This window comes from Mesoplodon densirostris, chromosome X, assembly GCF_025265405.1.
Source record: "Mesoplodon densirostris isolate mMesDen1 chromosome X, mMesDen1 primary haplotype, whole genome shotgun sequence".
In the NCBI taxonomy this organism is placed as follows: Eukaryota; Metazoa; Chordata; class Mammalia; order Artiodactyla; family Ziphiidae; genus Mesoplodon; species Mesoplodon densirostris.
The window spans coordinates 51,323,225-51,334,803 of NC_082681.1; the positions used below are offsets into that span (position 1 = coordinate 51,323,225).

Genomic DNA, 11,579 nt, shown 5'->3' on the forward strand with positions numbered 1-11,579 from the left:
TTCTTTAAGGAAATCCCAGGCTTACAGGCCCTGGAGCCTTTGTGCTCTTGCTGAATACACAAAGGCCCCTCTCCACATCTAGGAATGCCTTTCTATCTCTTTCCTTGGATAGTACCTTCTGAGCAAAGGCCAAGGAATTATTGTGCCTGGTATTTTCCCCCAGAGAGGAAATTTCCCAAGAGTATGAAAACAGACTGAATTTGGGATGGAAACATTTTTGGGGAGGGAGGGAATGTAAATAGCCTCACAATGGGTCCAACTGCTCTTTGGGTAGGCAATAGAGCTTGCAGGGAGGGAGGTAGAATTTGGCAGGAATAAAATGGTGTATAAAAATAAAAATGGGAGGGGAGGGTGTTTTGATAAAATAAAATCACTGGAAAGCATGGAAGTTTCTTGCTATTTCGATTAATCACGCAGCCTCTCTGAAGCGCCCTATAAAACTGCTGTATGGCACTCGTTTGTCATATTCCTACTTGGAGAACTCCACAGGATTCTCCGCATTTAACCCGTATGGCTCTTGTAAAATTCTGCTTCTGAATCAGAGACAGTGATCACAAACCAAAGCACACTGCCTGACACGCAGTAGGCATTAGATACTATTGGAATGAATCTGACAGTAGGAGACAAATTCTGCCAGATCCTCTTGTCCCCACCTCAGGCGGGGTAAACTCCATTAAAGAACTAGAGCCAGGGGCCCAGGACAGCTAAGTGACGGGCCCAGCAGTCCGGGCCGAGCACTAGCTTGGCAGTGGGGAAAGCGCGGGTCAATTTGGAAGCCGGCAGGGGCGGGGCTATTGGGCCGCCCAGGAACGGGCCACATGGTCTGAAGTAACTTCCTTTTTTTACCTTCTTTCTTTCTTGTCTTTTTGAAATAAGGTCTCAACAGCGCCACAGCGCTGGGCGACGAGTCCTGAGACCTCAGGGGGCAGGTGTGGCGCCACCGCGGGGCCGCGCGCGGGCAGGTGCGAGTCGCGCGGGCGGCTGGGAGGAGCGCACAGAGCGGGGGGCGGGCACGCGCGTAGGGCCGCGCGCCGGCGCAGTGCGCTCCCCAGGCAGTCCCGGAGGCAGTGGATTGTGGTTCCGGTTCCGCCGCGGAGACACGTGAAGGTCGGTGAGTTGGTGCAGAGTTTGTCTCTGCACGCGTGGCCGCGCTGGGATGGAGTCCTCCTCGTCTTCCTCCACAGCGGGTTTGGGCTCGGTCGACCCGCAGCTGCAGCATTTCATCGAGGTAGAGACTCAGAAGCAGCGCTTCCAGCAGCTGGTGCACCAGATGACGGAACTTTGTTGGGTGAGGAGCCTGGGGCTGGGACCTGGCCACTGTACCTACTTTCCTGCCCTTGCCTCGCGCAACTCGCCACGACGCTTGGGATTCGGGGAAGGGAGAGGACCCAGCAGCACCCCCTTGGTTTCCTTAGGTTCCTCAGGTCGAGCCGGAAGGGAAAAAGAGTGACTCCGCTTCTCAGAGGGCTGTCACGCCGGACCTCGGCTTTGTTAGTGCAGAGGATTGGAGATCATAGAAGACTTATGCCGTTGTCCCAACCAGCACTTTAGGCACCTAAGGTTGAAGCTGCCAGTGCTGGTCACCAAGACTGATGAGAGCCCCAAGTACTGGGATTTCATTTTTGGCACCCTGAGTCCCAGAAAATCAGTGAATCTCCTGTCCCTGCACTCTTCAGAGATTGCCTTGATTACTCAGTTGCTCTAAGCGTCCCTCGTGAGAAGTGAGTGGCTCTAGCCCTCTAACTATAAAAGTGGGGTAATCTCTATCAACATACACACTTTTTTGCCTTCTTGTTGGATTGTTGTGTAATACCAAGCCGTTTCGGGTCTGAAGGTTGAGGAATTGAGTATGCCCTGTGAGGGGACTTTGGCAAAAGGGTAGAAGGCATTTATTTGCAGCTTGGGATCAAAGTGTTCTCTGGCAGCCAAAGACAGCATAACTGCCCTGCCTTGACATACAAAGTTCACAGAATTCAGAGGCCAAGGATAATTTTCCTTGGAAGTGGAGAGTCTGAGGCTTGAGTACACCACAGAGAATAATGAACAAAATTCATTTGAACCATAAACTTATGGTATTGCTGGACTCTGACCCTTAAAAAATGCTTACTCAACTCCTGTCTGCCTTGAACCAGAGTGCTTTAATTCTTTTAAAAAATCTGATTCATTACATTTGGACCAGCAGGTGGTGTGGTTAAGGACTCCTTTAGGAATCTGAAAGCTGTGGGCCCTTTAGGAAAATTCATACAATTTTCCATTCGTCTTGAGGGAGGATTCAAGAGCCTCTGGCTTACGTAGACGTTATAGAATCTCCAGTCATAGATATTCTTTTTTCCTTTTGTAGGTTTTAGTGTGTCTTAAAGGCATTTAATGCAAGCAGCATTGTAGAGTTCTAAGCAAATTCAGTGAAGGGTTAACTTCCCTTGTATTTTGCTACCTATCTTGCTTTGTAATATCTCAGCTCCACCATTTTCTGGCCCCATGACTTAGGACAAAGTATCTCTGTGCCACAACTTCCGTCTTTGTAAAATGAAGATTAATAATAGTATCTATTCCATAGGGTTGTTGTGAGAATTTAATGTAAGGCTGTAGAAAATTGCCACAAAGTAAGCTGCCAAATGTGAACTATTATTAACATATCAGATACTGTTTTTAGGTGAAGTTTTTCCTCTAAGCAACAAGAAGCTCCCCTTCCTTTTTTTTTTACCAAGTTCCCTTTGTGATTCTGTATCTTGTCCTGAGCAGGAAAAGTGCATGGACAAGCCTGGGCCAAAGTTGGACAGTCGGGCTGAGGCCTGTTTTGTGAACTGCGTTGAGCGCTTCATTGATACAAGCCAATTCATCTTGAATCGACTGGAACAGACCCAGAAATCCAAGCCAGTCTTCTCAGAAAGCCTTTCTGACTGACCTGAGTATTACCTCTTTGGAAAAGGAAGGTAGTTCAAGAAGTGAAGAGCAGTTGATGGGATGGTTGAAGAAAAGGCTGTGGGGAGATTGGCTCCCACCTTTGTCACTCTTGGGACATCCTGTCAACTGAGAATGAACAAAGACCAATTTTTGTGTGTGGGGGTGGTTTGAGGGTCAAATGTGTTTGGGGTTGTGTTTTTTAATGCTAATCTTGGGAGAACAATTGACAGATGAATGGAAAACTCTACTAGATGTATATTAATGTATGTGGGACGATGCTTTCCTCATAGTCCCATTAACTGCTTCCTATAATTTTAATAGTGGAACTGCTCTATAATTTGATAGTGGGGCCACATAGGTAATAATCTGTTATTTGTGTGGATTCCTTTCAGATTTCTGGAGAGATCGATATACATCTTTGTGTCTCTCAGAAAGGGCAGCAGTGGGGGAAAGAGTAATTTGGTACTTGACTGTAGGCCTCCTTATCTAGTGTTTGATTATCAGTGCTGGGAAAAAAATGTATGGAGTATTCATACAGTACATTTCACCTTTCTAGGTTATCTCCCTCCCTTATACTGTGATTCACTTAAATATCTATACGTAAAGTACAGTCTTGAGCTAGTACAGGTAGCCTGAGAGTCTAGAGGCCTATAGTTAAAGGAATCTAGCCAGTGAACATAATTCTCGTACTAAACTGCCACAAGGAAGAAGTTAACTTACCCTGTATGTCAGGGTCCAAAAAAATTTAAAGGTGTGCCTAAATGAAAAAATAAGTTATAAAGATTTAGGCCAGTCAAAAACTAACAGCAGTTTCAGGTAGAGGTGCATGCCTAATGTAAATCAGCATAGTTTCCATTTATTGCATTCTTTTAATCACTGAAATAAAAGCTTCTACAAGATTCAAGTCTGATTGAGAAGGCTTTCTATTCTGGTTATCACCTACACCTAGGAGAGATTTGGTGTGGGCTGGTTCCAAGGCTGAAATGTAGTCAGCCTGGGTACCTGTTCCGTGAAAATTATGGCACAGTATTCCAGGGATTGCTGACCTTTTTGTTAGAAAAGAGAACCTAGAGATGAGATGGAGAGGGAAGGAATTCAGTGCTGATGGTTAGTTCCCTGAGTGTAGTAGAAGAGATTATAGTGACTGGATTCCCCTCCTCTTACTTCAGGTCCTCGTGGACTGGAGTATAGACCTAAAGTGGAACTACTTGTTGGGAGCCTCTAGTGCAAACCCATGAAAGTTGAGAAATACACATTTCTAGAAGCCTCAAGTCCCTGTTTAACTTCCCACCATATAGGCACTACAAGGAAATTTTTTAAACTCCTGATGAAAACACAATTCACCAAACATTTAAGTACCTACTCTGTCGGACACTGTTTTTGGTGCCAGGATTTCAGCAGTGCACAGAAACAGTCCCTGCCTGTGTGGAGCTTCTGTTTTAGTATGGGGAGACAGGCAACAAACACATCCATATGTCAATATAATGAGTGCCAAGGAGAAGAAGCAGAGTAAGGGTGTCAGGGAATGTTTGTGGGGCATTGTTATTTTAGCTAAAGACGATTGGAGAAGGTCTCTTTGGGGAGGTGGCATTTCAGCAGGGACCTGAAAGAACTAAGTGACCAAGCCATGTAGGTATCTGAAAGAAGAATGTTTCAGGTAGGGGTGACGCCAAGTCCAAAGGCCCTAAGGTGGAACTGCATGCTGTGACACCAGTGTAGAAGAAAAGTCGAAGGTCAGTATGGCTGGAGTAAAATGAGTAGGAGAATAGTAAGAAATATGGTCAGAGACAGATGGGGGGATGGCGGGTGGGGATATGCTGATCATGTAGTGTGTTATAGGCCATTGTGAGGACTTGGCTTTTACCAAGCAAGATGGGGAGCCATTTGAGGGTTTTTAGCAGACAGTGACGTGATATAACTTAAGTTTTAGCAGTGCCTGGCTGCTGTTTGGATGACATGTACATGGTAAAGAAGTAGTAGTAGCAGCAGCAGAGTAGTAGGAATAATGGCATTCGAAGTCCAGGAGAAATCAGGCTTTTAGGATGGGTATCTGGTGTATACCTTGTGTCTATATGCCTGTGTTGATTTTCCCCCCCTATAAAATTTAAGTGTTCATGTAACACCTCAAGTCATAAAGGAAGGATCCTTTAGTCTTTTCCATAGTCTTCTTCCTTTTTATTATATATTACTTATTATATTTTTTTACTGTATCATTATTTCTTATTCTTCATTACCTGTTAAAGTATTCTCATTACCTTTAGACACAAACTGATATGTCTGTTTTACCAAGTATTATTGCTTGCTTAGCTAACATACATAATGAGAAAGAGGATCTGTCAGATTCATGCAATACGCTTGAGCACCAAGTATATTTTTGACTCTACTAGACACAGGACAAAGGGAACGAAAAGGTAGACCATTTGCCTGCATCCTCTTGGAGGTTACATACCAGAGCAACAATTTGAGCTCTTGTTTGTTTTGTCAGCCTAAGAAATTTATTTTCAGAACCTTGATAGGGTACTGTCAGCCCTAATGACATTCAAAGTCCTCATTTCAAATATTCAGGGTAGAAAATTCAAGACTCATAAAATGAAAGGATTGGATTAGCAGACTCTTCCTGAAATGAAAAGAAGCCTAAGATATAAAATACAAATACAAAGCTGCTCTGGTGGTGGAGGTGTCTGGAGGCCTGCTTGCTATTGTCTCCTGCCCATCCCTATACACCACCTCCCCCTGGTTCCTAAGGCACTGTCTCAGGACCTCTAGGGTTTATGCAAGCATACTGTGAAAACTGGAACCAGACTATCCCTAAGGCCCCTGCCCATGAATGAACATTAGGGGTAATGGATACAAGGAAATCAAGCAAGAACTTGATATTTATTTATGCTAACAAATCTCCAAGAGGAGTGTGAATTAAAAAGTCAATAAACCCCATGTAAAATAGCCTTTACATGGAAAACAACTGATGGCCCTTTTTAAACCAATTTTTCCTTATATCAATACCTTAGTACAAAATTTTGGCCTAGGGAGATTTTAGCCCAGAGTCCTCATGCTCCCTCTCAGCCTCATTTTTTTTGTTGTTGGCATCTTCTGGACTCAAAAGAGGTTGATAGAGAAAAGTCTGGTAACCTTCATTTTCATTCCATGGAGGAGTAAGGGTATTGTTTACATTTATTGATCTTAAGTTAAATGACAGTAGGTATGGACCAAAAGGGATATCTCAAAAGCTATAGAGGAAAAATGGCCAAGAGCTATGGAAAGGAAACCACAGGAGGTACCACTAAAATTGTTGAGGGCCATATGCTGCCATTTCTTGAAAAGAATGGCAGGGCATGTCATAACAGCAGTAGGGAAAAGGAAATACTACGAGGGAATGACTGCATAAGTACTGAAAATATCCAAGGCCCTGTTCAGATAGTTTATCTGAATGCTTACACAAATCACAAGGCAAATCAAGAGTATCCAGCCCAGGGCTGGTTTTGTGATTGGCTTCCCTAAAACAGCTGCTCAAGGCAGTATCCAAACTTGATACCTGACAGAACGTGAGCCAACAGAAGAGCAGATAAGAATATACACCCGAGGTTACTCTGGTCATCCCGAGGTCCCAGTATGAAGACAAGTAAGTGGAACTGATCACAATATACAGGGCAAAAAAGATGAATCCTGCAATAAAAGAATTGAATTACTATTTTAGCACTTATATAAGAAATGCTAAAGCTATTTGACAAATCATTACATTCTTAACACCTTAACAAGTGAGCAACATTTGAGCAATTAGCTGTTTAATCTATGAATTAAAAGTTGTGTATCTAAAGCTAAGTCTTGGAAAATCCCTCAAAAAGGCAAAGCCTATACAATATAACTGTGCTACACAGAAATACATAGAAGGGATAATTAGGATATGGCAAACCAGGATTCAGAGGTACTGACCAGGAACTCCAGATGAGCAAATGGGCCAACAGAATTTTGAGATGTAGCTGCAATATAATAATAATAGCTATGCTTTATTGAGGGTATGCATACTGCTTGCCACACAATGTACTAAGTATTTTACATTGTATCTTTTTAAAAAGTTAACAATTCTGTGTGAGAGGAGCTATTATATTCATTTTACAGATGGAGAAGCTGAAGCTCGGAGAAATTATTCAAGGTTACACAGCTAATAAGTTATAGGAATGGGATTTGAGCCCAGGCAGTTTGACTCCAGAGCTCACGGACTGAAATACTATACTAAACTGCCTCCTAAAGTGTTTAAAGGTAGGAAGTAATGTTTCTCTAGAAGGTGGGGCCAGAATGACGGGAACATTTCATTCTAGAGATGCCATCGTAGAGTGGAAAGAGCCGGAGTTTTAGAGTTAGGCAGAACTGGGTTCAAATCTTGACTCGGCCAGTACCTGCGTGACATTAGGGAAGTCACTTAACCTCTGATCCTCAGTTTCTTTATAAAAAAGTTAGATGGTAATGCCTACCTCACAGGGTTGAAAAATGAGAGTGCGTGTGAAGTGCTTGGCACACTGTAGGTACTTTAATGTAGCTATTATTTATTATTATTATTCAGAACTGAGCATCTTTGATCATCCTGGCAGAGTTGTTTTCTGGGAGAACAAGAAAAAAGTAAGAAGTCACTTCATGAAGCTAACTAGTTGATAAAGTGGCAGAGCTAAAGGAGCATGTAATGTTAAGAAGTTTTGAGTTTTATGTTGCAATCAATGGATAGCTGTTGGAGAATTTTAAAGTGGAATAATATAATATTTGTACTTGTTTCATGACAAAAGTACTACCTGCATGTTTTAAAACTTTCAAACAATATAGAATTGCTTACGATAAATGAAAGTCCTCCCCTTACCCTCATATATGCATTTAGAAAGATCATTTTCACAGCTATATGGTAGTTGGATTAAGACTAGGAGAATAGTAAGGGTATTTCGTTAGTTCAGGCAAGAGACTGTGGAGGATTGAATTCAGATAGTGGAAGTGGGGATGGGCAGGAGGGGACATGTTAGGAATATGAGGGAGCTGTGAGAGAAATCTGGAGTAAAGTGGAGAGGGAGTAAAACATATTATAGGGAAAGAGGTAGGGGATAGAATAATGTGCCAGTGAGACCATGCCTTGGGACTCAAAGGGCAGCAAAAGTGACTGGGAATAGAGGGAGATAACACAACTGATAACGTTGAACAGGCTTCAGAGAGGAAGTTACACAAATGGCCATCCCCATGGGTAACCCCTGGAATTTATTGCTGCCCTCCAATTTGAGGAACATAAGCATATCGCCAAAGTCACAAGATTACTCACAATGTTCTATAAACTTATCACGGGAAAAGTTAGAAACAAGCCAAGAGGGAAAAAACAATAAAATATCATTTGAGTTTTAACACTGTATTCTGATGAGGTAAGGAGGAATGAGTAGAAAGACAAAAAGGAAAAAAAGTGGGGAGGCAGGGAGTCAGCAGTACAGTCATCCCTACAGGGGGACTGGTTCCAGGACACCCCCACCCCTGCAGATACCAAAATATGCAGGTGCTCGAGTCCCTTATATAAAATGTAGTATTTGCATATAACTTACACATCCTACTGTATGTATATTTTAAATCACCTCTAGATTACGTGTAATGCCCAATACAATACAATGTAAGTGCCATGTAAATAGTTGCCAGAGTTCAGAAAATTAATTGGAACTTTCTGGATTTTTCTCCAAATATTTTCAATCTGTGGTTGGTTAAATCCACAGATGTGGAACCTGTGGATACAGAGGGCCTACTGTATTTGTTAAGCTGTCCTTCAGACCTATAGTTATTTCCTTAAAGCTTAAACCATTTGCTACATAACATGACTGACCTGTGTACTAAACCAGTATTGTTCAAATTAAAAATCTCAGGTGGTCATGATATTGCTAGATGTACCTTGTCACTACAAAGGAAACATTATCAACATGGCTTAGTTGTTTTTCTCAACAGCTATCCATCATTATGTGGCAGCATACACCACCAGGTTGAAAGAGCTGATCCCCATTTTTCAAGCACTTTCTTTATTTTTCTTTCCCTTAGGCAGGTCCCAGGGATGCTTTATTTTCTTCTTTTTTTCTTGAAGCTGCCAACACTTTGAGGTTCTTCCCATCAGATTAACTATAATTCCTAATCACTCCATTCTCCACAAGACAAGCATATAGGCTCTTAGCATAGTAAGGGTTTTGCTTTGAATCACCATGGGAGAATAGACATGGGACAACATGCAGAATAAATACAGGGAAGTTACAGAGGTTACAGAATTTTACAAATTTCTAGCAATCAACTCTGATTCATATTCCCTTCCTTACTGATACAGTGATTACCAAGATCTCCTTCGGTCTTTATTCTTTAGTGGGCTTTCAGCTTCCCCACTTCACACAAAACTCGGAAGCGAAAAAAGAAAGGGTTATTAATTTGGTCTACATAAAAAATTATGAACAGCAAGATTAACTTTTCTTCTTCCATAAGAAAAGTTAAAAGAAAAACAAATGGGAAACAAATATTTGAAACTTTTCTACAAAGGACCTAATTTACTTCTTATATAAAGGGCTCCTACAAGTCAATAATAAAAGAACAGTCACTCAGTAGATGGGCAAAGGATATAAAGAGACAGCACAAAGAAATAGAAATGCAAATGGCTCTTGAACATGTGAAAAGATGTTTATATTTAAGAGAAATTTTAAAAACCTGCCCTGAGATATCATCTTTGTGGGTGCAAGGAAGCAGGTACTCTTTACTGGTCAGAATGTAAACTGGTACCACCTCCATGGACAGCAGTTTAGCAATATCTACCAAATTGATAGATGTATAAACCTATTCCAGAAATCTGACTTCTAGAAACTCATCCTGCAGATATACTCACATGTACAAAATGAGGAACCTCTTTATATACTGATATGGAATGAGCTCCAATACATATTGTTAAATTAAAACAGCAGTATTTAAGACATAATTTGCTACCATTTGTGCAAAAGGGGATTAAAATACATGTACGCATTTGCTTGAATAAGCATAAATTATCTCTTGAAGGATATAGTTAACATTGATTGCTTGCAGGGAGAGGAACTGGGTGGTTAGAGAGTAGGAGTGAGAGGGAGACTTTTTACTATATATCTTTTCTCTATGCCTTTTGAATTTTGAATCATGTGACTATATTACTTATTCGAAAATTAATATTATTTTTGGAAGAAAAATCAAACTCTCATTTTTATATATTCTTGTACCCAGTAGTTTGTAGATCCTCTTGGATTTTTCTAGTAGAAAATTAAAAAAACATATCATCTGTAACAACATTGCTTTTGTTTCTTTCTAAGCCTTACACTTTTCGGTTTGTTTTGCTTTATTCACGGGCTTCCAGTACAGTAGTGAGTAAAAGCAGTGCTGGTCAGCATCCTTGTCATCTTCCTGACTCTTCTATTCACTCTTCTAAAAAATTAATATTATGTTAAAAATAAAATTTCTCCCCACTTCAGAACTCTGAGCTCTGTACTAAGAAGCGGAGAGGTGATGGAAACCACTTCCAGGAATAAAAATCCTATATCTCAGCTACAGTAATTTCAGATGCCCACTAGTTGCAAATAGATTATTTATATATCTAAGGACCTCAAGTAGGGATGGGATAAGTGGGGGGTAGTGAGTAAGGGATTCACCTTGTGTGCAAAATTTAAGGGGATGCCAAAAAACTCAGTGATCAAGATAAATACTTTAATGCAATGTTTTAAAAATCAAAATTAGTGCAAAAATTCATGATGTACAAAACGTCAAAATTTTAAATAAAGACAATGCCATACTGAGCCATACTGGAGTGTGAGGAAAAAGGAAAAATGTGGGCCCCATATACGTGTTTTTGTGTATTCTTGAATGGTTAATTTTTTCCAGAACATTAAAGCAGTTGAAAAAATGTTGGGAAAATTGAAAAGTAGATTCATTACAACTCACAGCATTAAGTTTAAATATTTTATCAACACTAAAAGCAGAATTAAATTTTACTTTCCTGCCTTTAATGGAAGCAAATTCATCAATAATATTTTCATTAAAACCAATAATAGTCTCATTAAATATTTTCTTAGGCCTAAGAAGAATATATAGAATTTGGGGGAAGTGCTAGTAATCTAGTGGGATTTATATGCAATGTAGGGGCTTCCCTGGCGCAGTGGTTGGGAATCTGCCTGCCAGTTCAGGGGACACGGGTTCGAGCCCTGGTCGGGGAAGATCCCACATGCCATGGAGCAACTGGGCCCGTGCGCCACAGCTGCTGAGCCTGCACTCTGGAGCCCGCGAGCCACAACTGCTGAGCCCGTGTGCCACAGCTACTGAAGCCCGCATGCCTAGAGCCCATGCTCTGCAACAAGAGAAGCCATCGCAAGCCCGTGCATAGCAATGAAGAGTAGCCCCCGCTTGCCGCAACTAGAGGAAACCCGCGTGCAGCACCGAAGACCCAATGCAGCCAAAAATTTTTAAAAAATAAATAAAATAAATTTATAAAACTAACTAAATAAATAATGCATGGTGGATATTGGAGAATCTCTGGAAATAAGGATCACAAGGTAGATATGTACTATTTAGTTATGCCATGTTAAGGAGTTTAGATTTTATTTTGAAGGTGATGGTGAACCTCTAAAGTATTTCAAGCACATGTTTTAGGAAGATTACAATCACACCAGTGCCAA

The 11,579-nt window shown here is 41.2% G+C and overlaps 1 protein-coding gene across 1 annotated transcript; it reads left to right on the forward strand.

Moving 5' to 3' along the window:
• The first annotated feature begins 1,088 nt into the window (after positions 1-1,088).
• TIMM8A (translocase of inner mitochondrial membrane 8A) lies at positions 1,089-3,803 on the forward strand. Its single transcript, XM_060087218.1, has 2 exons — positions 1,089-1,288; positions 2,743-3,803. Exons 1-2 carry the CDS (start codon positions 1,157-1,159, stop codon positions 2,902-2,904), a joined length of 294 nt encoding a protein of 97 aa, XP_059943201.1. The 5' UTR covers positions 1,089-1,156; the 3' UTR covers positions 2,905-3,803.
• The last annotated feature ends 7,776 nt before the right edge of the window (positions 3,804-11,579 follow it).

Bases quoted from the DNA above. Each gene is read 5' to 3' on its own strand.
- TIMM8A (XM_060087218.1), top strand. From the start codon at position 1,157: ATGGAGTCCTCCTCGTCTTCCTCCACAGCGGGTTTGGGCTCGGTCGAC. The intron at 1,289-2,742 runs GTGAGGAGCCTG...TGTCCTGAGCAG, and splicing joins AGATGACGGAACTTTGTTGG to GAAAAGTGCATGGACAAGCC.